Source organism: Aptenodytes forsteri, unplaced genomic scaffold (genome assembly GCF_000699145.1).
Source record: "Aptenodytes forsteri isolate BGI_AS27 unplaced genomic scaffold, ASM69914v1 Scaffold13, whole genome shotgun sequence".
NCBI classification, from domain to species: Eukaryota; Metazoa; Chordata; class Aves; order Sphenisciformes; family Spheniscidae; genus Aptenodytes; species Aptenodytes forsteri.
Window position 1 is genome coordinate 5,801,656 of NW_008794543.1, and position 25,282 is coordinate 5,826,937.

Below are 25,282 nucleotides of genomic sequence, written 5' to 3' on the forward strand. Positions count from 1 at the left end.
ACCAGGAAAAGGGTTAGGGGAAAGCAAGCATGGAGTTACAGCACCTGAGGTTACACTCCAGAGACTGCACAGGGAGGGGAAGAACAGTATTTAGCTCGTTAAAGAAAGACACTGCAAAAAGAAATCTGCTCACGCACATACTTACACACATTAAAATCTGGGAGAAAGCCCAAGTACTATTATGTTTAACATTTCTGTCAGGTTGTTTGGAAGATCTGAAGGGGGGGAAAAAATAACACCATGAAGGCCCAGAGGCCTGCTATTAGCAGAAATCAAAACATAGGCTATTATGAATAGGCTCCTAAAGAAGAGTCTAAGCTGTTATTATTTCCATAGATTATCTTATCGGTTGCACAAGTATCTGATTAATATGGTAGAGTAAAATAAATGCCATTTCCTGTAAGAAAAAAAGTTCACCTGGTCATTGAATTTCCTGTTTTCCTTTAAGGGTGGCATTAATATTAGTGTAGCGTGGAGGTTTATTCTCTGACTATACAGCTGTTACAAACTTCTAAGGAGGAGGGGATGCATATGGGTGTGTTCAGTATAGAGGAGGCCGCTAGCTAAAGAGAAGTATTGGGCAGTAGAAGCGGCAGCTCTTCAGTGAGGAAACTGGTTGCTGCTCACCACCTACAGCAGAAACATTTTCCCCTGGGTCAAGAATGACTAAGATAAGGTGAATTCAAACTAGGAATGAGGAAAAGAGAGCTGTGTGCCCCAAAAGACAGAGAAGTCCAAAACAACCATCCTCGTAAAACACAGAAATGACCAGATACTCTGAGAGTGATGGAGGTGTCCGTACAGAATCAGGACCAACCATCCTCAAAGATGAGCTAGTCTAGAACCCAGAGTCCAAAATTACCTTCTTCCAGTGTAAGAACTGTCTTATTTATTATCTGTTAACCAATTATTTACCCGTACAAGGACTTGCTTATGGCTGAGTAGTCTTAAAATACTTTGACAAGAAACTATGTCAAAAGCCTTTTGGATGTCTAAAAAAATTGGAAATGAAAGAGACTGCTGATAACCACATGGCTGCTGACAGCCTCGAAAGACTCCAGTAGGTTTGTTAATAGACTTCCATTTATAAAAGTCATGCTGTGTCTTCTCGAGTGTATTTGATTTATCCAGGTACCTATTAATTGTACTTTTTACTGTAGATTCTAAAAAAACCCTGTTGAATAAAGATAATGGGCTTACAGGCCCGCAGGACATCAGAATGCTATAAAAGTCTGGAGAATCTCAGCTGACTCTTCTTCTATAACTGGAATAGTACAATTTCAGACAACAGAGCACCTATTAACTGTATATTAAAAAAAATCTATTTTATCAGACTATATATTGTATGCGTGTGTGTGTATATTTAAAAGATATGAGAAATGCAATCACTTAACTTTAACTATTGCATTGCAAAAAATCCTAACGCGTCTCAGTTGATTTTAAGCAAATGATACAAACACCAGATTTTCCAGACTGCTCAACCTCAAATCCTGACTTCCTTCTCTGCTGTTAGTGAAATTCAACCTTGCTTCAGTGGGGCCAGGATTACATCTGCAGCGGCGGTCCTCTTCTGCATCATCCCCCGAGCGGCTTTAAATGACACAAATTCTACCTGATTGTTCCATGCAGCCGCATATGTGACACATCTGCTCTGCCATCATGTTACTCATGCTGCGAAGGGAAACCGAGAACACATGGCCAGACCACCAGTGACTTGGTCCTACTGTGACAATTAAAGGTCACTTGCAGCTACAGGTTTCTCTCGGCCATCTGCTCCTTTAAGGAGAAACATGGCTTTGGACTGCCCAAAATCAGTGTCTTCCAGGCAGTATTTGCCCTTTGTACCTTGTCAGAAACTCTCACTGCTCCTTGAGCCCATGAGTCCTATGAGGCACACCTGTATATAACTCTTTAACTGAGGCACAGGTCCTGAGCCTAGCTTATTAGCTTGCAGCTAGGGCTTACTAGGAAGGGAAAATCTTAGATTTCCTTGCCCCTGTCTAGCTCTTTTTCACTGTCCTCATCCCTGTTCCCAGCCATGTGGTACACCACTCAGTCGCATTGGTGAGATCTCCCCTTCTCAGTAGCAGCAAGTTTTATGTTGCTTCAGTTCCACTTATATTACGGCACAAGGAACAGCATGTCAAGGAGAAAAAACAAATCATGAAAGGACAACACAGACATGAATTAAATACCTTAATGAGGTATTCCTGCCTAACATGTTGTTTCATGTTTCAAAAGATGGCATCGATATGAGGGGTTCAACACTGCCTTCTCGAGAAAGGTTTCAGTCTGCTTAATCAGCTCAAACCAGCCAGCTGATGAACCTGACGATTTGCCTCTGTGTCTAACCATGTGATTTAGTTTATTATTCCAAAAGACAGAACTTGTGAGGGTGTGATTGTACATGCAAACTAAACTGGCTGAATTATAAAATTCCAGGAATTGATTTGCATGTTTTAACTGGAACATGAACTTGTTGAGGATAAATTTGTTCCCCGATAAGATTCGTTCTTAAATTAATATTTATCCTTAAGAAGAAATACAGGTGAGTAAACCTCTTTAAAAAAATGCAGGACTTATAGTCTCAGAGACCAAAATATTCTCTGTTAACTGTAGGCAAGAGATTCATGGATAAGTATAATTTTTCCTGGACAGCTGAGAAGAAAAAACATTTAGACACTTTGGAAAACCAGCTCTTATCATCACTTTTCTGGCCTACGCAGCATTTCTGGCTTGAGTAACTCAACAGGCAGAACCATAGGATATCCGTGCAAGCCTCTTGTTAATTTTTTCAAGTCTTTTTTTCAGCATGATTGGGATATAGTGGCAAAATTTCAATTGTTGCCGTGTTATTGCTATAGCTGTGGCAGCTGCTGTGAAAAGAGCTTCTGTTTGACATTACCTCAACCACTTCTAGAGGAGATTTACCTGCCCCCAAATCATCCCTTTCAGCCACGGGAAGTTCAGCAATGCAAAAGAAAAGCAGGCAGATCAGAATTGCCGATTCAAAGAGCAACTGAAATGATCTTCCCTGGGGCTCGCATTTATCCGGCCAGGCTCCACTTGACATGGGGAAAGAGTCCACAGCAGCTTGTACAACGTGGGCAGAACCATTCTCTCAGGACAAATTTCTCCCTGCAGAATAGCTGCAAGTCTCCTGGCTGATACTCAGACTACTGTAAACTGAAGATAATCCACTTCTCTACTAGTAACCAGCTCTCCCACTGTACCAGCAGAATCACTTACCAGTTGCCATCATAGCTAATAACTGTTAAATATAGGAGTAACTCTCTGAAGTGTTGGGATCCTCCAAAGATATCTGAAAGAACAAGAAACAATAGCTGAAAATCTCAAAATTCAGAAACTGCTGGAGTTCCTCCCTTGTAAAAAATACAAGTCAGAAGAATTCGCGTGGGACAGAAAGAGCTGTTAAATATACTAAGTGCTTTGAGCTTGTTCTCTTCAGTTGATATGTACCCAAAATGGAGGCAATGCTGAAATATGATACCACCTGGAGACATAAATTAGTTTGCTGCCTAACAATATCTATTTGCAGGGTTTCTGTGCAACCTAGTGGAAATAAAATGCTGCTTTTTTTTAAGAGCGAGTGTGTATAAACACCACTTTTCCCCTCCTGGGTTGAAATGCATTATAGTCTGCTCTTTTATGGCTTAGCTGAATTGAGCTGCGTTCTTCAAAAACCAGCTATGTTAATACTTGTAGTAACCCGGAACTGAATAATTGAAAAATGCATCGGATCTTAACGATGGAAAGAACTCTATAAACTTTTGCCATTGATTATTATAGAAAGTACAGTACAGGAATGTTCTGTCCTAAAATCTACTATAGCAACTGAAGGTGAACTGCAACCATGGTCATGTTCAACAAATACTTATGATCAATGCATACATATTACAATTTAAATACCTGCACTAAGTCAAGATTAATAATTTCATATATTATTAAAACCAATGAGTTTATAGATATATTTCCAATTATAGTAGAAATCCTCGTTTTATTTTAGCTCCTGTGACCAAAAAAATAATATCACTAACTATTTAGAAACATGAAATTAGCAAATCATTTCAGTGCCTCTTGCTTTTATCTATACCACCCAACTATTATGATACACTGGCCTCAGGAATGAGGCTGGCTTAAAAATTCCCTTCCTCTCCACCCCTGCTGTGGACATTCATCGCCATGTCTGCAGTGCACTTCACTAAATCATGCTGATTAAATGGTTGGTGTAGTTGTGCTGAAAACAGAAACGCTGATACGATCCTGCTGAGGGATAAAATAACCTTGTGAAAAAAAATGAGGTGATGTGGGTAGGGGAAAACGGGTGGGAAGGATTTCTAACTCAAGCAATTTTTGTATCTGTTTTGTAATATGCCATTAGCACTATTGATGGGGCGTAGTAAACTGTGAAGAAAATGCAAAACTGAGGATGTAGGGCTGGAAACTTTTTAAATTTGAATTTTCATTGAACTACACCCTTTTGTGCAGCAAAAAACTACACCAGATGGATTGATCTACAAATGGTTTTCTTGTTTCTGAAAAGCACAATAGTGACAGGTTTAGACTAAGCACGGAAGAGTCTATAGAAATCAAGATCCATGCAGCCTACCTCAGGATAAATCAGCCTAGGCTGTCAGCAGAGAAGAGTCTGCAATAAACCAAATATGTGCAGACTTTGAAGTGAATCAGTTATGACTGATGTGCTGTGCTGTGCTGTGGGAAGCTCCTCTACTCCCTTGGCTTGTGCTGCTGATGAAAAATTGTTTGCCATTATGGCATGTGTTCTCATCAAGAGCACACAAAGAGCTATATAACAGCTAGCTAACTGAGAAACAAACGCATTGTGGAACAGTATTTTAATTAATTTTCCTTAGTGATATGTTAATTGGCACAGCTATAGATTTCTCTTAACCATTTAAATTATTTTACATGCACATAAGTAATGTAGTATTGTTATTAAGGTTTTAAAGTACTAGCTACCGTAACATCCAGGTATCGGTATCCTCAGCAATATTCAAACTGACATCAGACCAGCTTCTGCTGAGCTTTTTCCAAATGACACCACAGTAATGTGAATCTTGCCCAGTTGTTCTCGACTGATATGTTAAAAACATAACAAGTAGGTAGCTCATGTTACCTTGCTCTTGCTCGACTATGAAATTCTGCTCTTAGAAATTATTTTACTTTCTTATTCTTAGGATATATCATTTCTGATACTAAATGCTGATTAAGAGACATATTTGAAGTAATCTGTGCATGGGGAATGACCGGGAGTTTTAATTCAGTGGAACAAACTACCCAAAACTGAGGCACAATTTCTAACCATGGGAAGGCTGCATGCACACTGTACTTTTACCTATGTTTAATTTGTAAAGGTACAGGCCAGAGGAAATTATGTCATGAAAGGAGATAAGAATATCACTCTTTAGAGTTTGGATTTTTTTTTTTAAATTATTCATTGAAATAAGAATTTTTTGTCACAGATTTGACAAAGACATATTCTATAATTAATATAACATCTCCAGATTATTATTTTTTAAATTTTACTCTTTGTTCACTGTAATTGTTGCTAAAGGAGTTATCTCCTTGAACATCTAAAAGTAGGTTGTACAAAAAATGCATAATACTGAGAACAGTCCTCTAACAGCAAGGACAACAGAAGGAAGAAGCTTCTTCCATTTCTGGTTACAATGATTTGTCCAGTATAGGCAAAGAAAAAAGTACGCAACACGAACAATTAATAAGTACACAAAGTACACAAGTGTGTTTATTACATTTTTGCAAGCACTTTGTTCTACATTTCAAAAACGCCACCATCAAGCTGTTGGCACATTTATGTACAAAACAGATTAATTGTAATGCCTGCTACAAAGCATTCTTTGTGAAAATACAAACTCTAATACCAGAGAAGAGCCAAAAGCATTAACATCATTACATGAGTTTAAAAGACATAGTTTTAAAAATCAGCACAAACGTTTTAAGACACAAAACTGAAACACTACAATATAGAATCCAAAAGAGGTTCCTAATACTTTTTGCAGAACTGTAATACCGGTACTGCACATTATCAGAAAACTGTTGACCCCGTAGGACAGCCTAAGTGTAAAAAAAACCCCAAAAACCCCAAAACCCCAAATCAAAAACACAACCAAAAAACCCCCAAAACGAGCAAAAGAAAAGAAAAAGAAAAAAATTCAATCAACTAATACTACTTAATGCATTATCATGCCACAAATAACTATAGTATTACCCTCTACTTACTACAAGAATTGTTAAAAATTACTGATGATGCATGACTAGTAATAGTACAAAGAAGAGTTTTACTCAAGAATTTTTATTAGAAATGCACTTACACTGAGAGAGAATTCACAATGGTCCAATAAGTGCACAAAACTACCTAAGATTTTTAACACTGACAAAAATGTCTTGTCAGGCTACATCACTTTAAGAGACACTTTACAGCATTCTTGTAGCATTAGAAATAGGCAAAAAAAAAAAACCACCAAATTTGGTCCAATAATACTGACTTTTCTTAAATAGGGTTTTTTGTTTTGTTTTTGATACAGGTAATTCTTTCAAATTAAGATGACCTATCTTTCTGATAACATCTTCCTATCAAAATAAAGGTTCAAATATATTACTACACTTTCAAATAATAAGCTCTGTAGTGGTCTTTCACCTTACTTTAACGTAATACAGGTAAACCGATATGTGTAGGAAAGCTAGAAGCCAAGCTATAACATTTATGGAAGTCTCCTTTAATATATCTTTTACAGTTCAGACAGGTGCAATCCATTTAAATTTTTAAAGCAGGTAAAAAGACATCTGACTCCTACGGTCACTGTATTTTTGATATATTACTTTCATAAATGTAGCTAGCTAAGCAGTAATTTCTTACATCATCACATGAACAGCTCCAATTTAGCATAACCATCATTGAATTAAAGAGAGATCATTCTGTAAATAACTATGGATAACTATATCACTTAATTAACAATTGTCTATATACCATAATTCTTTAACAGGTAGCCGTGGTATTAAATTCCTTCAAAAGGCAAGTGGCCATGCATTGTTAGCACCACGGTCTGCATGCTCACAATACAAACAGGAATTATCACCCATGGAACTTGGAACAAGAGAATATTCTTTAAAAACATCAATAATAATACAATGTTAACAAAGATAAGAAGCACTTCTTAATTTTTTTTTCTTTTTTATTTTTTCTCTTTTTTTTTTCTTTTTTTTTTACCCACTATTACAAATTTAGAAATTGCACCTTTGATTGTTTAAAACGTTCTTAGGACCTTCATTCAAGTTGATCAGGGTCCATCTGGCAAGTTTTCCAAATATAAAGGAAAGTCATCAGAGTGTTTTCTTTATATATTGTACATCATGTACAATGGTCCCTTTGAAGTATACCTGTAGTTAAAGTAGTTATTGAACTCAAAACTAAAAAGTATAAAAAGCTACTTTTTTTCCAAAAACATATAAGAAACAATGCAAAAGGTGTTATGCATAACACATACAAAGTGATTAAAAAAATCAAACACGTATTTGTATTTGACAATAGTTTAGTATCCTTGATCTAGTAGAACTAATTAGCTTAAAAGGATTCAGGAAAGGCTATTTAGGAGCTTTGTGGTAGAGAATGGTCACACAAAGTAAGAACTAACTAAGAAACCAAGTGCTAGACAACCAAGAATTGTACACGGGTGATAGGTAAGTCACCCAAACTATCTTTTGTGAGAAGCACTTTCAATTGTTTTTAAAATGGTTGGATGGCATTTTGTTAAACAGCAAAGCATTCACATGTTAGAAAGTAAGACAGGGTTTCTTTTATGTGTAAGCGTTGAGCCGCTCTTTAGAGCGAGTAGAATGAATATCATGAAGCTCTTGTTCCTCCTTTGATTTAATATCCTCATATTTTTGCATTCTGCAAGCATCTTTCACATAGGCCCAGTTTGCAGACAAGACCATGAGATAATGGACCTGCAAGAGAGGTAACACGGAGTTAGGAACCAACAGAGCTAGTCAGAATAGAGCAAGTTCAAACTTGAAAGCTATAGGATAGAGACTGGGTTTTCACCAGACGGAACTAAGCGTTGTTACGTCAAGAAGTAGTACAGCAATACGATGTGAAGTTCAAGCTTGAGCTTCATTAATCCTCAGATTACTCAGCTCACAGCTGTTACTGTTACCGTGACTAGCCGTTGGTAGCAATGGCTATAAAAAAATTAAAAGAACTGAAAAATCAGCAAATCATCCCTGCTTCGCTATTCCAGCTAGTCTGCAAATCTATGTAGAAAAATACCTTCTGGTTATTTCTTGTAGACTTTTCCCCATTGAATCACTATTTGTTAAAGTAGTCGCTTAAGATAGAAAAATGCCATAGACACATCTAATGTAATTATGAAAAGATTTGCTTTTTCTTTCTTGTTAAAGTTAGCATTAGCTTTCCATTTAGCCGTGATTTCTTTCTTTCGTCTACAACTCCAGCTATTTTGTCAAGATTAGCTGATTTGGGAAAAATCTGTCAAAAATTCAAAAATATGTTCAGCTAGGCAAAATGTGACAAAATATAGTTACAAATAAACTTGAGGTCTTAAAAGGGCACACACCCGTCACCACTTAATTCAGTAATTTTATTTCATTGTTATATTAGTTATACCACAATTTATTTATGTAATTCTTTAAAATGCATAGAAAACAAAAAACGTGAATTGTATGATTTTAAAAGACAACTTCTGTATACATCTTGAACAGAGCAGAAACAATGTTCATGTTCCATGTAAATTTTTGCATATGTAAAAATACATTTATTTATTTAAAAAAAAAACCAACAAAATTAAGAGCTTTCCAAGTGTTCCATCCAAAAACAAAATAAAAAATTATCTGAAAAGAAGGGGTAAAAACCCCACAGCCTGTGATTATTACGCAGCTTATTGGTGGGTATTGGAGATTGGACCTCACTCGCTTGCAGCCAATACAAATCACTGGACGAGTTATGATGATATACTCCCAAAGAGCTTGCTTTATTTATGTTAGAAAATGGGGAGGACAGAATTTCTATGAATACATCTGAGGATTAAACACCAGTTAAAGGATATTGGCAATATTGTCACATGAACAAATGTTTTTCATGTGGTTTTGAATAAATTTAATCTGAAAGTCAGTGAACGATATCTTACCAGTAGAAAAACTACATTCTGCAAATGTTTTCCGTTGTAAATAGAGGATGTAAAACACCCTAATTGCCCTTGAGATGGAGTTTAGTAGTTTATAAGAATGACATGCTATGGCTGCCAGTGACTGAGCTTAACAACTGGTAGATGTCCGATCTTCTGAATGGTGGCAATGAATGATCAAACAAGTGATACATTTTAATACAATGCCAATACAAGGAATGAAGCTGAGGCCTCCAAGGAACTACTGCCAAAAATACTTTATTTGAAACTCCTCCTTCAGGGGCAGTCACATGCTATCTGCATTCAGTGCCTTTTGGAATTAGTTTGCTTAGTCTTCACACTTGTGGCCATCTTCGGCTGCCTATTGGAGCAACGAACTGCTCTCCACTTCAGGTGCCTTTCAGGACATTTGCAGACTTTGAAAGCTTTCCTTTTGAAGGTGGGCCTCAAATGTCCTACCTTCAGTCTGCTGGATCTGCTTGCAAGGAGCCTCTGACCTTCTCAAAACTTGTCCCCCTCTCACCTTAGGACGTGCTCTGTTGGCTCTGTCTTCAGCCAGAAAATAAAAATGTTCAGTATTCAACTGGTTTATTCTAGGACTCTCTGGACATTTATTCCTCCCCTAGCAGGCTTTCAGATACTTTCTGATGAGAGCATCTCTTATATTTATGTTAATCAACTGCCCCAGAGGCCACAGATAATTTCCTGAAATCAAAAAGATTCCACCCCTCCTAAGAAATCGAGAAACTAAACTAGGATTCAATTAGTGGAAAATGGAATAGAGTAATCTTAAAAAAACCCCTTGAGATTATGCAAATTCTCCTGCTCATATTGGACTGTTGTAGATATATGAGTATCTTAGATACTACTAAATGAGCAGAACCAATTTAGTGTGTTCTTTCTTTTTTGGAAATGCCAATCTTGGCTTTTTCCACAAATGTTTGCTGGCAATTGTTGCTGATTAGGGCAGGCTAATGTACATTTCTTAAACCGGATAATTAAGATCAAGGAAAGCATTCTGAAACCCTTCAAATATTTTCGGTGTCTTTTTTGTCCTGGTGGTTTACGGCAAGCTTTCACCCAGTTAATCCCTATTTGAGGAATACAGTCTTAGTTGAGGAGCCATAAAGTAGGAGGAAGTGTTCTGAGAATCTTTACTCTAGGAAAAAGAGTACAGGTAGTAGCATTTCTACATATCTTTAGGACTTTCTTAACATCTATAGTACAATACTAGCAGCACAACCTGTGATGGTAGTGCAAGTGCTGGAGATGGCAGCATGTACTGTGTTACTCTGGGACACTTTCTGGTCATAATGTAGCACACGGGAAAAAGAAACACCTTGTATCTTACTCAGCTGTTCAAAAAGCTTTCACCATGAGTAATCTCTGGATCAGGCATTTCTAGATCAGATGAGAGACACTAATGCTGAATCCCCATTCTGCTGAATAAAATGCCTTAAATTTCCTCCACAGTAAAACTCTTGAGAAAAATCAAAGGTAGCAGGCTGGTAATCCTAACAATTCTGTCATCTCAGACAATTACAATTTGCATCCAATGAAAACACCAGTGCTGGTCCTTTGAGGGTAAGATTTCAATTAAATACAGTCTGAACCTTGAACAGATTGTAGACATGAGAATCCTAGAAGGGTGTGTGTGTGTGTGTGTGTGTGTGTGTATCTGAGTAGTGTACTCACATCTTCCTGACCTTTTAAAACACATCTGCCAGAAAACCTTGCAACTGAAGAATACGTGATGAAAATGGCACCATGTAGGCACATTTCTTCTCCTCACAAAATATTTGGTAAGGACCCAGTAAGAGACAAATTTAAACCTAATGTCTTGCAGTTTCACTTGGCATTTTTCTTCTGCTAAAAAAATAGACAAACTATTCTGAAGGCACATTGGCCACAGTCTGACCTTCATTAAACTCCCATTCTTCACCCATCCCTTCCTTAAAAAGTTAGAGAACCAAACTTCTGGCATAACTGTTGAAAACTCTTGGAGTTCACGTTCACTGTAAGTAGGATGACTTTCCTGGACGCAACTACTTTAGCTTATATAATGAATATAATCTCAAATACATACCCACGTTATATAATGATATATATGTTTAACAGTCCCACCACGTTTGTTTTTTTGTTTAACACCAAGTTCCTAGATAACACACTAAGGGGGTCATCTCTAAGTGGCTGTCTAATTGCATTTCACACTTCTGTGACCTGAATAGCCTGAAGCCAGTGGGGTTCTGTCAAGGCTTATTCAAATTGAAGCAGGGCAGCTTCCACAGTCTGCCTCAGGATGTTTCAATTACAGACATATGCAAGACAGCACAGGGTCATTCCATACTCTATGAAACATTCCTGCTTAGATTTCTTCATAAGGTGAAAGTATGCTTCAATCTTTCAAAACTGTAGAATTGCATCTAGGCTAGGAAGGGTTTTGGTTTTGGTTTTGTTTTGTTTTCCTTTTGGGACACATCATTAACTTAGCAGGGCAGAAGTCTAAATAACTTTTTTTCTCCCTTTACATGCATCTAATATCCTGCAGAAGGACACAATCCTACCGAGGGAGAGAAACTAGACAACTTATACATTTCCCCTGTTCTTGTTTCAGGAGAATTGGCTGCATCTCCATCTTACAGGACATAACTTCTGTGGTAGTTCAGGCAGAAGAGTACTGCTCACATGGTAACTTTTGAGAAGGGAAACTATCTCATAATTCAGTTTTGCTGTAGTGGTTTTGGGAAAACAGCACAGGCAGGATGCTTACTAGCCTTACAATCAACGCTTTGGGAGGGTAGAGTTCACATTTAAACAATTTCATGTCTTCTGTTTCTATCTGACGCAACATTGAAATCAGTAAAACTAATATGTATTACTTCAATGATTATTTCTGTATCCATTTATTATCCATTCAGTCATAAGAAAGAACACTAATGTTCAGAATCATACATAGTCCAAATTATTACTCAAAATCCTGGCTATTTTTTCTGTGCTCAAGACTCACAAAAAGCATCTACCACATAAATAATTCTATCAGGCTTTTTTCATCTTGGGCTGAAGTCTAAGTATGATAAATTTTCAAAACAAACTATTTTCTATTTTCCCTCTCTGCAAAATAAAGTTTTCCCTGACATATACTGTAAAAAATACATGAGTTTTTCTATACATCAATCTTAACTTGTAGGTCAGTTCTCCTTTTGAACCCCAAACCAACATTCTCCTTTGGACACTGAAGAGGCAGCTAGTGAATTGTGAAAAAAATTCTAACATTCATATACGAGAGAGAGTAAAGTAGTAGATATGGGAAAATTATGACTTGTGACCAAATGGGTTTGCAAGTATTAACAATTTTTTTGTGGTTTTTGCAATAAATGACTACATTTTTCCAAAAATTATTTTTAAAATACAGATTAATGAAAAGTATCCTGGTGACAGATGGTCTTAATATTTATGAATAAGCTGATTTCTTCGGTGAATTTCATGACAAATATTGACATTAAAAGAGTTAAAGAAATCTGTACATATTAAATAATCTGGCTCTTGCAAACGTCCACAAATCCAGAAGTGAGGATATAGTGGAGTAGGAGTATATCTGCCATGACTTAAAATGTCATTTAAAGAGCAGATTTTACCAATTCAGTTATTCAGCAGTCTCATTGATGATGCATTACTATTACTGGCTGGTAATAAATACAAAATACTTACTACTTTAGTCAGATAGACTATTCTAGTTTAAAGTATCTGTTTACAAGAAATGTTTTAAAAGTGTAATAAATTCATAAGCTTTCTCTTTTGTAAAGGACTGGTATTTTAATCTCATTTTTCTGTTACGAAGTCTTGTTAAATTTCACAAATATGGAGATCTCCTACTGCTGTGGATATATACAAAGACTAGCTTCATTAAATCCTATTTGTGATTATTCTTGCAACAGCATATATAGGGAAGGGCATTGGTTCTCCACTGACTTAAATGGCTTCTGCACACATTCTTCCTCACCCTAGCCCATTGCTGATACCTTACCACCTTCTACTAATTTGAGCGTAGGATCTGGGAAAAAAAAGATACTTTCTTCTTTCTATATGACATGTTTAAGACCCAAAATTCATTTTCCCTCCCCTAAATTACTTCTTCCTTGGGAAAGCAAACTTCCCTTAAAGAAAGAGAACCTGTTAATATCTGCTTCTCCAACCACAGAATTCTGAACTTTCCCTCATGTCCTGTCCCCAGTCTTTGGGCTACTGTGTGAACTGTGAAGCACATTGCTCAACCTATAAATGGGGTCTGGTATGCCGGTTTTAAAAATTACCCCCACCAAAGTGTGGAATGTGCTAGTCTTCACCAGGAACCTAACATCACAAGTGGTAGGTTAAAAACAAAAATTTAATTACAAAATTGAGATATAGACAACACAGTTGCAAACATTTCATAAAGCATCCATTTGCCAGCATTTGGACACTACACAATTTACTAGCACTTAGATCCTTAACTTATATTTCTGTTAAAACAGTCAGAGTGTTATCATGCCTGCTCTGTGCAGTCACAGAATCCAATAAAAAGCATACTTGGGTATGGCTAACCCTTCAAAAATATGTGAATAAATGTAAGGCATCAAAGTGAATTCCTAGTGGATTAGTGCTTGGTGTAACACATCTATGAAATCGTTGATATGGTAGTGTGAGCTTTGAAGGGTTTTTTTTTTAAAACCATTGAAAGTATCATGTATTTAAACTACGTGGCTCAATGTACCTACTTAATTTGCTTCCCCTGAAGATGTGTTTATTTTCACTGAAAATCTTTTGGTGCCTATTCTGATTCAAAACTCTTCTTTGAAATGCAGAATTGTTATCTGAACAAATTAGCATTTGATAACTACTACTGAATACATTTCAAAACAATAATGCACTGGAGAACTAATGGTCTCTTGGATATACTTTCCTAACACTAATATACATATTGTAATAATTACTGTTTGGTCACCATATTTTCAGCTAGAAGCAGAAAAGTCTCAGTTTGGAAAATCAATTAAATTATTAATATAAATTATATTCTAATTTTATACTTATTAGTTGGCAGAGTGTCATGTAATACTGAAAAAATGGCAGAGAACAACAAAAAAATCACTATTGCAACAGGAATACTAGCTTCATTGAATAGTCTCCAATTGTCCTTTTTTATAAATGTAATTCTAGGGAGAATGAAAAATTTATGGCCCTAGGATTCAATGAAAAATTACTAGTAGCAGTATTAAGAGTAATCACCATCACTAACACTTTTCTTATGGAATGCATCAGTACCAAGTAACAGTCATTTTTTATTTCCCATTCCAGTGTGTATCGTACAAACCTACACTGGTACAGAATCCCCATTCTAAAAATATCTTTATGTTTAAGCAGACACAGCAGACAAAAGGCAGAAGAGCAGGGCACTAGCTCATACACTTTTTTCTCAGTGGAACATTCCCACTGGCAAAATGTCATCAAATTCAAAATAATCTTTATTATAAAAAAAGCAAAAATTAGTCCTGACAGAAAAAACGACGCATTCACATATATGCACAGAACTGACAACAAGAGTCTGCTCCTAAAATAGCAGCATGGCAAGCCCGTGAATACCCAGAAAGGCATAGATTATAAAAGGATATTACTATGGTCATGAGACAGACACGTGAGTTCAGACACTTGTCTGAACACAGTAAGAGAATAGTAAAAATTCTTAGCATGTACTCAAAAGTGGGTTTTTATTCAAAAAAGTAATCATGATATTCTACTTCAAAGGGAATCCATCAATATATTTTAAAAAAAGATGAGAGAGTATTGAGTTACAGAATTATATTTTAGTAATTGCACTGAGTGATAGTATGGAAATTGAATAACTGATACTAAGTAACAACCAGAATGCAGTAGCGATTGACATGACGAAGGAAGTACAGAGTGTTGGTTAGCTTACCATAGCAATGACCGCTGCTCCAGCTCCAGCAAGTGCCACAATGAACAAGTGGAATGTCATGTTTAGCTGCAAAGGGGGACAAAGAAAGGGACTTTCATGGTGGTACGCTAAACAGAAACTGAACAAAAAGTCTGAATTACATAGAGCAAATAACTACCTTCCTGCTGCCACCCTTCTACAGAAGTAATGAATACTAGTATTTTTTCCAAAAGATTGACATCACTACATGACGTTGTGCTTGTGCCTGTTTTGTTGCAAGACTCATATCAGGGATAAAGCATAATTCTATTTTAAAATATTGTATTTAAATTATAAAATATTAAAAAAAAAAAAACCCAATTATTTAAAAATAAACAGTCCAGCACTTTTTTCTTTTTTTTTTTTTTTTAAAGTTACAATATACTATCTTTCAGATCTACAAATGTTTGTGGTGGTTTCTCTAGTGGCAGAGACAGCCTAAGAAAACCCCATTCCCCTTCATTAGCTGTAGCTTTCCATCTTCATATATTGATTTATTTCCCTCCCAAATTTGCCAATAAAATTTGTCCATTATGATATAATATAAACCAGGTTACTTAAATAATCCAAGTTAACCACCTTCCTCACCCCACCCCAAACCAAATGTTTACATTTGTTTTTAATTTCAGTGATCTGGTTTACACAGCAGCCACTGAGTGTGGACTGCACAGCAAGGGTTGCATTTTCTTAGATGGTTTTGGTATAAAGGCAGATTGTATACCTTCAATCTAAGAAGATTTATTCAAACATAGTAAGACCCAGTGAAACATTTAGCAAAACACCCTCTGACTTCAGAGGGATCAAGATTTTAGCCTCTCTTTTTGTTTTAGATAGATGTAATTTTGTTTGTCCTGTCTCCATCCCTGATCATTTAAAAACAAAACCGAAAACCTCATCTGCACTGAAATAGGTGGCCTTTGCCTAAGGGAAAAACTACAAAGAAAAATGTACTAGGAGTTATTATCCTAACACAATGCAAGATTTGGTCAAATCCATTTGAAATCTTTACTATCCTGTCACAACAGTAATCATAAGATCTTCAAACAGTGATTCATTATATAGACCTATTCATTGTGCAGCAGGTGCATTAGCTTTCAAAAACATCTCAGTAAAAATATACATGACAATGGAATTCTTAAAAAAAATAAAATACAAGTGTATTTACAAAACAAATGGCTGGAGAAATTGCACTGACTAAATTTGGTACGTGGTAAAAGACTAGGAAAAGTACTTGCTGACTGTATTTTCCACTGGGATTTTATTTCATCACCATAGCTAGAATTAGAACATTAAGAGTAAGAAGAAAACACGCATCAGTTACTTCCTACTATAACATATATTATGGATTTGCCCAAAATATTATCACATTTATTCACCTCATTAGAGTCACACATCTTGATGAAACTTTCTGATGTGGTGCAAACCTTCTTTTCCTCTCCAATAGTTACAATACCTGGAGCAGAATAAATATTCACAGTATTTAGTATTCCTAGTACATAGCAGCTTACTTCATATGAGCCAGAAAAGCTAAGAAAAACAAATTCATGGTTACTTTGCAGAACATTTTTTAACAACAAAGTCAGTTCTTTGTCGATGATCAGGGATCTGGAGCACCTCCCATATGAGGACAGGCTGAGAGAGTTGGAGTTGTTTAGCCTAGAGAAGAGAAGGCTCCGGGGAGACCTTATAGCAGCCTTCCAGTACTTAAAGGGGGCCTACAGGAAAGATGGGGAGGGACTTTTCATCAGGGAGTGTAGTGATAGAACAAGGGGTAACAGTTTTAAACCGAAAGAGTGTAGATTTAGATTAGATATTAGGAAGAATTTCTTCACTGTGAGGGTGGTGAGGCACTGGAACAGGTTGCCCAGAGAAGCTGTGGATGCCCCATCCCTGGAAGTGTTCAACGCCAGGTTGGATGGGGCTTTGAGCAACCTGATCTAGTGGAAGGTGTCCCTGCCCACCGGCGGGGGGTTGGAAATAGGTGATCTCTAAGGTCCCTTCCAACCCAAACCATTCTATGATAATTTCAGCCATCACAAAACTAATACATCACCTATTTAGTAAAAGCCCTAGTAGGAAACATGCAGGTAATAATTTTTCAGCAATTTTTGAAAATAACTTCATTCCAGATTTTGATCAGCACAATAATCAAAACACCAGAAAATTATTTGCGACCAGTATATACACTTACCACGTTATTCACAAACATTTTCCACCCTCGTGTGGAGAAATGCTCTATGTAGTGTTTTCAGACATGTTGATCTGGTACAAAGCTTCTTTCACAAGTCACAAAAAAGCATTACCCAAATGTATACTTTATTGTAATAATAGTTTCTCTATCAGCAAGAATAACTAGAATCTGCTATATTGTTTCCTTTAGCTAATGTCCAGATACTAAACCAAAGACTAGCTTGAAGAAAACTGCTGTAACTCGGTTATCATGAAAATTGGCACTGTTCTTGCCTATTAGTAATCAGCAGTGTTTACACTGAATTTACAGGAAACAGGTACGTTCACAGAATACACATTTTATATGTTAGTGTTCTATGCACATTTTAAATAGAATTAATAATAAAAAATAGGCATGAATATTAGCAAAATAATAGGTCATAGAAAGAAGAATGAATACTCCTGATGAGATCTGTACAGATAATTGCTTTTTCAACTCACCTGTCATGCTGGGGGGGGAAATCAATAAAATAAAAAAGATTTTTTTTTCCCCTTGTGAAAACAATTATGTGAAATATTTTGTTTCAGGTTCAGTGAAATGTTTACTATGAACCAAACTGTTTCATTCCCAAGCAATACAGCATTTTTTATATCTCAAAATAGCAATTAAAAATATACTGCGATTTTATATCAGGCCAAGGCAACAAAAGAAAGACTCAAGGAACCGCCTGATGAGAGTATGATTGCCCAAAGCTCTGTGGGCTGAGAAACCATCGAAGCCAGAACATCTAGGTTCAGATCAGTCTTGTGGCAGAAAGGAATTGAATTATCATCACCAACACAAGAATTCTCAGACTTTTTAAGATTCCAAACCCCTTTTGTCCAAATTTCCCATCCCCCCAAAACACACATATGTGTATATCCCTACTTTATTCTAACCTCCACAGTTCAGGCTTTAGCCCCGCTCTCTCTCTCCACCAGCCTCTTAGAGTGTTACTATTTGTATTGTCACTCTTCATCAAAGTTTTTGCAAGCAGTGAATCTTGTCCTGTCCCGATTCCCCTCTAGGCTCTGCAGAGACAGATGATAACCTAGGATCTCCCATCTCCAAATCAGTGTCCTACCACAAGATTAATGAGTCATTCTCCAGATAAATGACTAATGAAGCATTTTAGACAAGTTCCAGCAATTCCAAAAGAGGAAACTAAACAGAAGCCCCAAGCCAAATTTTCAGTACTCTGGGAAGATGGACAATGTTGGTTCAATTTCGTCAGGCCTGGAAATGCAGTGCATCTCTAATATACTGCCTTGACCAGTGCGTAAGAGGATAGAAAGAGATGCTTAACAATTGTTTCAGAAATACTGAAACAGTTCATTTCAGATACATGGAAGAAAAGCAACGTGATGCTTTCTTTTGTGAAATCTTGCTTTATATTTAGTGCTCTTCATTCACATACCATACTGGCGAAGATCCAAGCAGAGATTAGCTCCATCCACTATGGTGGCATTTCGGCAAATGGTCCACAGATTGAAGTACATGTAAACAGGCAGAGAAGTGAAAGCTGTAACCCCAAGCCAGGCCAACATAAAGATGTATGTCAGCATAATAAACTGCAGTAAAAGAGGGAAAAACAAAACCAGTGGTAAGTCAGAACTTAACTGATACTCCGTTGCAAAAAAGGAACCACAGAGAAGTAACAAACGCATTTCTGACTGGTTTTGTCTTTTTCTGTCCTTATTTAAATCACAATTTTGGTCTGATAATCAATTCATGATCTGGTCAAAGTGAGTGATGGAGCACTAACATGACGTTTCTGAAGGACAAGCAGCTATGCTTCCAGAAATGCAAGCTGACTCCACATTCCTGTCACTCTTGGGCCTATGATTGATGCAAAGCACCACATCTGAAGTACAGACAGCTGCATGTTTTGTGAAGCATGTCTCTCCCTCTCTCCCATCGCCACTATTCCATAGTTAAGACAAGAGGCCACATGGTTGTTTTTTCCACTATCAATCATGATGCAAAAAAATCAGAATGAAATACTATAGGCTTTGCTTGCTTTTGCTTTTAAAACCTGGGTTATAATAAAAACGAGTGATTATCCATGGCTGCCACAGAATCTTACTGGCAAATCCATTTTGCATTGAACCAATGAGACAATATATTTGTCATTTTGCTACTGTATTTAGACATATTTGGGGTCTACATACAAGGGAATTCATCATTCGGAACAAACTAGGGTGCTTACCTCTGTTAATAAGAAACACATTAAATTACATGCTTTGCAACATGTGTTCTCCAAAGGCTACGCATTTTCTTTCTTTAGCCATGAGCCTCAAGAGTATAGCAGCCTGCTAGCAGGAGCCATTGAACTCTACTTGCCTTCAGGGCCAGTAGTGATGCTGGCACACCCTGCTTCTGTAAATACGTACGCGTGCTACATCACTACTCCGCTGCTAACCTAAGACGACTAGCAGACACATTCATCGATAACAAATTACCTTTTCATTTTATGCTGTGGAAAGGATATGAAGATGCTACATGGTTAAATGTGGAGGATAAGTCAGCCTCTAAATGTTGAATCCATATAGCCCCAAGATTTGATGGCTTCAGAAATGCTGATGAATCTAAACACATTACTGAAACAAAAAAATTTCAGCACACTAACATTTTTGTAGCTGCTTACCACAGAAAAACATTGACTCTGAGACTAAGAAATAAGAGCTATTTTTGAAAGCTGAATAAGCTGGTCCACAATCTGCTTAAAATTAAACCTTAAAGAGTAAATAAGGGGAAAATAGAAGACATTTTCCAGTTCTATTTTAATGTAAGAGCTCTCATATCAAGTGATAAAGGAAAAAGCCTAATGTAAATACAGATTTTATGTATGGAAATCAGATAAGGTCAGACTCAAAAGGGTTGTAAATGGTAGTAAAAATTGTTAGAGGGGTGGCTTGTCCATGTGGACTTGATCAGGAAAAGCAATCAAAAAAAATAAAAGGTTTGAATTTTAGGTGAGGTAGTTTTATTACTTGGGAGGTATGGGATGGACATTCTCAAGCAATATTAGACAGACCCTAATTTGATTTACTTTAACTCACTTCCAAAGAATATTAAATAAAAGCCATTTAAATTCTGAGGAAGTGTATTTACATAGGGATTTAATGTAGTTTAATTAATCCAGTTTAAAATTCAATTCAGATTAATTTTCCTGATTGTCCCTAGGTAGATGGGTCTTTCAGCAGCAGTTTGAAAAGCTGGAGAATTTATAGCACTAAAAATCATTATCAGAAGGATGCAGGAAAGTAAAAGATAAAGTTGAACAAAGAACAGAAGTATTCTGTTTAATACTTTGGGTTCTGCTTTCTATAATTTTCTTTATTTAGTACTCAACACTTCAACTTTACCTGCCAGTTGGTTAGTTATGAACCATTTTAACTTCTCCCTTAACATCAAACTAGTTTAAAAGGGAAACTGATGTGTCTAATTTATGTTTCAAGATTTTTGAAAATGTATTCATGCAGGTAATGGCTGTCTTCCTTTCCAACTTTTCCCAAAAACACACTTACTAGAAAACCAACTGATAAAATAGAGAAAGTGATAGCAAAGTCTGTAATAAATATACACCCTTAAATGTTACAGTAGACTTTTCTGTGTGTCAGTTGCTTTATATATCGGAAATTCTATTCCAACTATTGCAGAGAAAACAATCGATACAAGTAAGTACTGTTCTGTACACACTCCTATTTATTTTCCATTATTGCTCCTTTATTGTTTTCTTTTTTTTTCTCTCCATATAACAGTGTTAAAGCTAATGAGACAACATCTGGTTCAACCCCAGGCACTCATTTACAAATAATTACTTGGAAAATTACTTGGAAATGTAGATTCACTTCAGGGCTATGAATTCCCAACTAAAATGCTATGTCTGATCTTAATTTATTATCAAGCTAAAGAGTTGTACTCAATTTTTCTAAAGCAGGAGCAAGAAATAAGAAAGAAGGCTCTCTGTGTGTTCTCAGTACAACCTTTAAATTCTCAGTTTACTATATTCTAAAAGTATTCTAAAGGTAAAACCAGCCTCCTAGCTTACATTCTATGAGTTTGCCAAAACCAGGTAAGTCTGAGGCCTTATTTTTAAGCCTTCTTCTGGAATTCTTTAACTAAATAATACTTAATAAATTTAGTACATGTCTCAGTGCAGTACATGCATAGTAATTTAATGGAGAACTAAATATTTGATATTAGTTATATTACTGAACCCTAGTAACTGTTTTTAAGACTGGGCTCCACACAGATTCAGGAATCTTCCTATTCTGTGATTACCACCAAATGGAGGAAAAAGATCAGCCCTACTATGAGCATTACAATTCCTATTTAATAGCTTTTTATTTTCTGATGTGTAGTAGGGATGAAACTCGCTGTAGCCTTGCTTGCTTAAGAAGCTTGCTTAAAAATCTGTACTGAGATTATACAAAGCATTGGTATAGCAAAGAGGGAAAAAACCAGAGCTTATTAGCCTCTAAAAAAATCTGCCTTGGGCATAGAATAAGAGCAGGAGAAATCTGTCAGATGATGGCTGCTGGGAATCACAAGAGCTGCCTTCTTAGAGAGAATTGCCTGCTTGCTTATGGAAGGGATACTCTTTTAAAAACATGAATCTGTTTGGTTGAGTATCTCAGAAAAAGTGAATCAAAGACTGATTTCATTTTAAAAACATATTTTAGAAAAGGAAAAACTTTATTTTTCCTCTTTCAGTCACTTTTGACTGAAGAGCCAGTGGCCAATGATATGCCCAAATGCATGTCATAACACCAAGAAGACAGGGGGAAAAAAATAGAGAAATTTCCTTTGTTTCATGTAAGAATAACTAAAATGCAAAATTTCATGTTAAATCACTTGGTAGCTATGAGTTATCCCTGGAAGCTGCTATCACTGATATCAGTGAAGCAAACCACAAAAATGTCATCTGGGCAATAATACACTTTCTGCTGTTGGGGCAGTAAAAAGTAAAAGGTTAACCTTGCACAAGTTATTCGTTTCTAGCAATAGGAGGTGTTAGCTTATGAATTCTTGTCATAAAGGAATTAAATTGTGATTTTTTTTTTTTTGTAAACCACAGGTGAAGGACTAAAGTATTTTTTTAGATAATTTTCTCTGCTATTACAATCTTCCCTCTTTGCTCTAGAGACCTTACAAAAAATGCTTAAGGAGCCTGTTCACTCCAGGAATTAAATTCAGAACTCAGTCTCCTGAGATTCAAAGGAATCTTTCTCCTTTGAAGTAGCATTCTGCTACGTGACAAGCCAAAGAGTTATGAAATAGCAGTACAGCATCTTAAAGAGGTATCACAGTTTGTTCTTTAGTATGCTATGTATTGCGTTGGTAGTGAAAATTACTTTCTCTGGTCAGTTCAATTTTCACTGTAAGAAGCCAAACACATAAACCCAAAACAAACTGGAAGTGATAGTGAAATTCGTCTGTCTAACAGATCATGAAGATAGAAGTCTAATCAATTCTCAGTTCACATTGGGAAAGAATAGCTAAAGTAGATAATTATTTGAACAAAACAAATCTTTAACCTTTGTAGCGGTTAATTTCTTGTACCAACACAATGGCTGGTAAAACCCTCTTGCCAGATTTTATAAGCTTTTCAATGCCAGTAATGGCTTTCCTGAATCATAAATTATCAAAGTAAGCAAATCATCAACCCTTCTGGAAAGATTTTTTCATAAAATCTGTTGCACAGCTCAATGTCAGGAAGTAGAGATTTCAGAGCGTGTTCTGAAATGGTATGTATACAGCACAACAGCTTTCGTGGTGGTCATAGCCAGTTGAAATCCTGCTTCCACTTAAAATATTACCCAAATCCTAGCTATTTTGATAAGATCAAGATTTCAGTTACTGCTTTCTTTTTAGAATTTATGGGTACTGGTCCCATGAAAAGCACATTCATTGAATTTCAAACACTATTCTTGTTCTAGTTTTGTTATAAATATTTTAATACCCCTGAAGAAACATTGTATGATTGCTTCAGTGACCCTAGGGACAGAGACAGTGAAATCATATCTGAAGGGTACTGTTACTACAGAGAGATGGACTGAAATGGAAACAAAGTAAACTCCAGTCATTTTATTGTATGAGGACACTGCTGCTTACTACAAAAAAATTATAGAGAAACTTAGCAACAAATTCAGAAGTGCCTGAATAAAACTTAACTCCAGAAACCTCATGTTGCCATGTAATTTTATCTTTGTTCCAAACCACTCAGCACTTACATTTACACCTCCTCTCAATTTAGTCATGTACCTATTTTATATGAACTCCCTGACTTGAGCTCTCAACCCAGAGAGTTGTAAGAAGACGTACACCTTGCTGTGTTTATGTCATTTAGACTTATTATCCTATGACACGCACACACAACTTCATTGTTTATTTTCAGCTTGATGATGTAAGAGGTTCCTTCCAAACCTCTTCACAGTCTCAGAAATTCTCTTTGACAGTTTTTGCCAGAGATCAAAACTGCAGAGATCACATACCTCCATCCTGCCAAAAGCCTATTATGTTTCACTATGAAACCCTGCCAGTGCAGAACATCACCTGAAGATGAGCCCAGGGTTAGCCTGGCTGTCTCTAACTGGAATACTGGGAGGCACCTGACCTCCGCAGTGCATTGGGTAGTCCTGGTTCTGGGTGCAGTTTCCCAACTGCATGTCAGAACAAGACCCTGCGTGTCATTTGACGGCAACTCAGAAGCATGAACAGGAAGATCTTTTCAATTTTTTCCTGAATTGCCCTGTCTCTCTAACGTCACGTTCACATTCAATAGTCTATAGATTTGATTTCAATACTAATAAAAACTTATTTAGCTTTAGCACTTTGCCCAGCTTTAAATTCATAAATGACCTTTGGCTTTCAGGACTTCTGCCTCACGTCTTGTCCATTTTTCCTAGGAGAAATTCTTCTGAATTAATGCTACTCTCTCCTTACCCTGTGTACATTCTGCATAAACACATTTACATACTCTTTTTAAATTATTCATTGCAGCCGCATCGTATTTTCTCAAATGCTGAACTTTGTCTTGACGAAGTTGTACTGATAGAGTGCATAGTTCTTTCTGCAGTTTACAAGAAGTCAGACATAAAAGTACTACATGTGTTCCTACCACAGACCTATTGTTTATTTGCATTCAGTTTTCTATAATGCAGGGTTCTGCCTACCACCTTACATCTACAGTCCAGACTCAGTAACCTCCTTTGATCAATAAACTTTTATCATAGATTAGTGTAAATATTAGGTATTTTGTTCCTGTTCACAGTCGGTATTCTTACACTACAGGTGTTTAGGTAGTGGTAGTTAGGTAGTAGTTAGGTAGTTACTTTTGGGAGGTTCAGAATTCATCCAACAGAATTTTGCAATTTTTGTACATTTAAAGAAGAATCTCTACATAAATACTTCAACCTCTTCCCAATGCTTTTTGCAACAGCATCTTAAATGTATAGTTCCCCTTATGCAAATACTAGAGAGAGCAAGTGGAAAACTTGCTGAGTTCCTCTGTGTCCTGGTTTCGGCAGGGATAGAGTTAATTTCCTTCCTAGTAGCTGGTACAGTGCTGTGTTTTGGATTTAGGATGAGAACAACGTTGATAACGCACCCATGTTTTAGTTGTTGCTAGGTAATGCTTACACTAGCCAAGGACTTTTCAGCTTCCCATGCTCTACCGACTGAGAAGGCTGGAGGTGCACAAGAAGCTGGGAGGGGGCACAGCCAAACTGGCCAAAGGGACATTCCATACCATGTGACGTCATGCTCAGTATATAAAGCTGGGGGAAGAAGGAGGAAGGGGGGACGTTTGGAGTGATGGCGTTTGTCTTCCCAAGTAACCATTACACGTGATGGAGCCCTGCTTTCCTGGAGATGGCTGAACACCTGCCTGCC

The 25,282-nt window shown here is 36.7% G+C and overlaps 1 protein-coding gene across 1 annotated transcript in view; it reads right to left on the reverse strand.

Annotated features, from left to right (window-relative positions):
- Positions 1-7,269: 7,269 nt before the first annotated feature.
- The window catches only part of GPM6A (glycoprotein M6A), a 138,895-nt gene continuing 120,882 nt past the window's right edge, over positions 7,270-25,282 (reverse strand). Inside the window, exons 4-7 of the mRNA XM_009272343.2 lie at positions 18,801-18,954; positions 16,551-16,627; positions 15,157-15,222; positions 7,270-8,010 (exon numbers count right to left, since the gene is read on the reverse strand). Of these exons, the coding sequence (XP_009270618.1) occupies positions 7,858-8,010; positions 15,157-15,222; positions 16,551-16,627; positions 18,801-18,954 (450 nt within the window). The 3' untranslated portion in view covers positions 7,270-7,857. The remainder of the gene's footprint in view (positions 8,011-15,156; positions 15,223-16,550; positions 16,628-18,800; positions 18,955-25,282) is intronic.